Below are 5,441 nucleotides of genomic sequence, written 5' to 3'. Positions count from 1 at the left end.
TCTATCGAGTAATTTTTAATAATTTTTATTTATAATCAATGTATATGGTGTAAATGTTCAATAAGCTATAAGTATCAGAATAATATTATATGTAATACAATAGGTACTAATGACTGATGTACGAATGTACGATGTACCTATACTTTTTATAAAGTTCGCAATATTGCTTATTATAATATTATTTAATTATTTATTCCTTATAAGTTTATATAACTTATACTTAATTCTTATTTCTTAATACTTTTAAGTGTTTAATAAATAAAGCTAAATGCCAATATACGTAATATGTAAAATATTAAAATAAAGTGAACTTGGATACCTAATTTATATTTTGTATTTATTTTTGTAATATAACCTGTATTGTACCTACTTACCATCTACAATCATCTCTTTGCTTAAATCAGACCAACACTGTTGAATAATGGTCCTACTTCTATGACCAGCATGGCGAGGGTTCCAAATTGGTTCTTTTAAAAAAACTGCAGCAGCTAATTTTTCTGAATCAACCGACATCGTGGACTTTTCAAGAACGATTAATCGCATGAAAACAAACTATTTTGATTTATCTGCGTTAAAAGCGATATATCGTAAAACGCAAAACGCGAAACGCCGACAGTGTGGCCACGTCATAGTTATTCTATAATTTTGATAAAATCGTAAAAACGCAAAACGCAATCGCAAAACGCAAAATCGCAAATCGCGTTCAGTGGGGCCGTACCTTTATTATGATTGTTTATCAGTTAAAAGTTTTACACAAAGTATTTATAGGATTGTATTGTACGTTCCGAGGACCAAAACCCACTCATTATATTTGTTATCTTTAAATAGGTACCTACCCGTATTAGCGTATTTTTGTAAGGTCATATTAGTTATATCGTACAGCAGTTACTGGTTAGTGATTATAGTACTATTATATAATATTTTCTAACAATTCTCAATTTACAAGCACTATGCGACATGCGTCTGTGCAGACTGCGAATAGGTATTACTATTTACTGGTATTAGTGTACTAGACAGTGTCTCAGTAACAACTATTTTTTTTTGCGTATATGTTAAATTTATTGAATTTACCCATTACCTACTTATTAAAATGTTCAGCATATTTAAATCAAAAGCAAGTAGTGCTAAGAAAAATAATAATGGTGCACCAAAAAACCAATCATCAATGAAAGTCTTACCAGATATACAAACAATTGAGGTAATACGATTTACGTAATTACCTATTTATTAATTATAGGATAATTATTATTTGATATTTCTGTTTAAATTTCATTTTAAATTTGTATTATTGAACTGCAGGTTCTTGGTTATACTTTGATTCTATGGTTTATTTTAAATTTTGATTTTAGAGGACTCTTGTGATTACTAAATGCCAGGGATGCTTAGAGGGGGGGTGTGGGAGACAAATCCCCCACAAATTATCTTGAACTTGGGTTTTCTAGGACTCTAGCCCCTGTAGCTATTAAATCCTAGTTACGCCCATGTTTATGACACATAGAAAACTATTCTATACTTAATTATATAATGATTAATTACTATTGTAGTATTGTTATGTAAATATGTATTAACTGTACATCTTCTTTTTTTTGTACACATTTTTAAAATTATACCTTTTTAGCATAGGTAATGTATTTTTATAAAAAGTTACATTATTGCCTGCAGAATGATAATTGCCAAGTAATTTCAAAAAAAAAAATTTTAATTTTTTTTGTAACAAGAAAGTAATGAGGTACTTTTCTATTTGAAAAGTAAAGTAATTTCACTACTATTTTATTTAAGTAACAATTAAAGTAACTTACTCAACACTGATAATATTATTAATTAGTTAAATATACAAAATACATATATTTATATAAACTCTAATTAAATATTGTTACTAGTGTAAGTAAATATTAAAGTTTAGCGTATATACCTTTAAATATTGATATACCTTTAATATTGAGGTACCTGAATAATTTTTTGCTTGCTCAAAATTTTGAAAAATATGTGATACAAGGTTTCTCATACCTTGTTATAATTGGAATTAAAAATATTTAAACATAGGTATTATAAAAGTTTTTTTATAATATGTATGTATTTAAGGTTCAAATCTTGACAAAATTTATCAAAATCACGAAAATTTACAAATTATTTTGTAATTAAAAATTTATAAAATGTTAAATTTGTATTGACAAGAATTAGTATTTGATACTGTAACTAAAAAAAAATATACATACCAAAACAGTTTTTTTAATAGATATTTTAAGCAAGGCTTGAAGTCGATTTTAAATATCGATAAAAATCATCTAATATAAATCATGTGATATCTAAAATTGTTATTTTAATGATATTCAAAACTTATAGAAATCGGTAATTTATACGAAAATAATGATTATTTAATTATTTTTATAAAAAATCCGTTTTAAAATTATTAAAAAAATAGTTAAAATTTATATTCAACAATAGCCAATATTGAACTAATATTTTGTTTTCTTAATTCTGCTCCCATTCTAATTTATTGGTATTATATAGCCATATTAGATAGGTAGGTACTAACTGAATTTTCAAAAATTGCACGCAACACGGAATTTGACTTGCAATAGCGATAAAAAAATTTAAGAGCGTTATTTCCAACCATAAATTGGGTACTAATGTAGATTATAAAATTTGATACTTTTTATGAATTTTATGCAAAACTCTACAACTATCAACTATGCTTACTGGCATGCATGGGTGCGTAAATATATAGTTGGGATTGGACTCGTGGCATTTTTCGATAACAAAATAAGATTTGGGGAAACCATATAACATAAGATTTATGTTACAGTCATTGTATGAGATACTAAGATGTATCTTGTCCCGACGTCCCTTAACATATCATTTTCTATGAATCTCTTGATTCTTAGTAGGTCATAGGTAGTAATTGGTAAACAGTCACAAGTAATGAGTATCTATTTTTATAAGCAGTTATAAACGACTAAACGACTTTATTTTATTTTGTTATGTTCCTTTTTATTTAGGAGTTATAATATAATTATTATTATGCTGTGAGTATTTTCTTCATAAATAATTAATTTTATTTTGTTTTTTATCTTTTTATTTGTGTATCTTTGACTACCCGACTACCCGAAGATGCAAGTATACAAAATTACATTTTTTCATGAAAAAAATCACGAGCTGAAATACGATACTTTAAATTTCCCACGTAAAAAGTAAGAACAAAAAAAAACCTTGGCCACATTGGAAATATTTAGGAGACTGAGATTTAGTAGCATTGTAAACGCGTTTTAAACGGTATTATTCCGCGAAAAATGAAAATATAAGTAACAGGAACACATGACGTGACGTGGCCGCCCCGCCGTCGACGACAACCGCGACGCTCGCTTGGTCACCGCTCACCACGTAAAAATCGAAGATTGAGTAGCGGCTAGACCATGCAACCCTGGTACTACCATTCAGTTAATTTCGACGGGTTTGGCATCGCGTACGTATCGTAGGCGTAATTATTTTGAATTAAATAAAATGAAAATTCGTAGACAAATTTCTTTTTATATTTAAGTTTTGAAAATGTAATACAAGAATCCTCATAATAATTAAATGAATTAATCTCGCCTTCTTACGAATTAAACATTTGTTTATTTATGGTTCTTTTTGAATAGATTAACATGTCAAAACTATTCTTTATGTAATTTCACATTTGACATAAAAGATTAGTACTTATATTAGATACTTATATAACTATAAATTATTGTATTATTAATTAATAAATAAGTATATCCTATTATATCTACAGAAATGTACAAATGCTAACAAACAATAAATATTTTTATTTTTATTTAAATTTTCACTGTAGATAAACAATATTTACACAACATATCAGCATTTGTATGTTTCCTGAAATCAAATATTTTTGTTAGATGACTTACGTCTATTAGAACTAGCTAGCCATTAGGTACCTAACAATTTAGACACATAATACATTATTTTATGTTAACTCATAAGTTTGTCTGTCTTTAAGGGGGCTGCAGCATTACAATTTCTAAGGAGTTGTGTATAGGCAATTATCTACATTACTAGTCTAGTGGCGTGTATGTGTGTGTAAAGTAAATGAACGTTAGTGTGCGTGAGCCGTTCCACGAAACTTCAAACAATAGTAATGATAACGACGCCCAATATTTTAATAACTGCATAAAACCGGATTATATAACGCAAGTCGCCACGGCCGTAACTTACATAATCTTCACGTAAATACTAAAATACGTAAACATTTTTTTCATTGTTATTTAATATTTATTAATTATTATAGTATTATACATAGGTTATGAACCAAAAAATGATTTGACAATCAAATGAATAATAATAAAACATTTATAAAAAAGGGTTTGAATTTCTCATAAATATTAAATTTATTCATTCAATATTAAACTGTCTTTTAAAACTTCGGATAAAAAGTATTCTGTAAAAAACGTTGTTAGTTGAGACTTCATATTTTTATCCCAGAAATCATCGTCTTTTTCAATTTTTTCATACATCAAACCTGTACACAAATAACTTATTTATTATACATTTCAATTAGAATCCTATTAGTTCAAAACAAAATAATATTACCTACCTTTAGGTGTCCAGATACAAAAATAACAAAACATTTTGCGTGTTATGTGCAGTTGACCCTGGACTTGATAAAAGTAACTATCATTTCTTTTTAGATGTAGTTGACCGTTTTCAATAGTGCAACTTTTTATTTTTTTCATTAAAATTCCTTCTTCTGGAGTAAAACTCTTAGCAGACGCTGGACATTTAATTTCGACAAGACTATCATTGTCTATTAGTCCATCGGGAGACGCCGCTAAAAATTGTAAATTTGCATCTACAAATAAACCTGCACTTTCAATTTTTTTTCCAATTATTTTCTCCAACTCTTCTTTAGCCATATCTTCGTGTGCAATTCCATATCGCGTAGCAACATTACCACTAAAAGTCCCATACAACATTTCTTTTATTACCTTTTCGCGTGACGTGGTTTGGCGCATTTTACATAATTTACCAAACACTGAAGCAGTGAGTCTAAAAAATAAAAATTTATACATTTTAAAACATTCATATAAACTTATTATTTTGTTAAAAAAATATGAAACATCTACCTTTTTCTTCGCTCCAAATGCCATTCATTACATTGATGTTGTCTTTTAATATTCATTTCTAAGTCTATAATTTGTTTTTCAGTTAATTTTAAATTTTCCATGAACTTATTTTTTAACTGTTGGATTTCAACATCAGTAAGTTCAAAAAGTGGGTCATGAGACACATTTCCATAGTTTTCATATGGTCCTCCTACCTATTGTTGTACATTTTTTTCTATTTTTTGATCCACTAAAAAGACATCGCCGTCGTTTTCGAGTTTCAGCTCTTACTATATGCCTTTTAATATACATTTTTGTAAATCTCCCTGGGCTTTTATTTGT

At 27.7% G+C, this 5,441-nt stretch overlaps 1 protein-coding gene across 1 annotated transcript; it reads right to left on the bottom strand.

Moving 5' to 3' along the window:
- Nucleotides 1–4,385: 4,385 nt before the first annotated feature.
- On the bottom strand, nucleotides 4,386–5,176 carry LOC107883157. The gene is made up of 3 exons (XM_016802684.1): nucleotides 5,121–5,176; nucleotides 4,592–5,043; nucleotides 4,386–4,516 (listed from the first exon to the last, which is right to left on the bottom strand). Exons 1-3 carry the CDS (start codon nucleotides 5,174–5,176, stop codon nucleotides 4,386–4,388), a joined length of 639 nt encoding a protein of 212 aa, XP_016658173.1.
- Between the last annotated feature and the right edge of the window lie 265 nt (nucleotides 5,177–5,441).

The sequence above is a fragment of the Acyrthosiphon pisum genome, chromosome X (genome assembly GCF_005508785.2).
Source record: "Acyrthosiphon pisum isolate AL4f chromosome X, pea_aphid_22Mar2018_4r6ur, whole genome shotgun sequence".
In the NCBI taxonomy this organism is placed as follows: domain Eukaryota; kingdom Metazoa; phylum Arthropoda; class Insecta; order Hemiptera; family Aphididae; genus Acyrthosiphon; species Acyrthosiphon pisum.
This window is presented reverse-complemented; position numbering and strand designations above follow the sequence as displayed.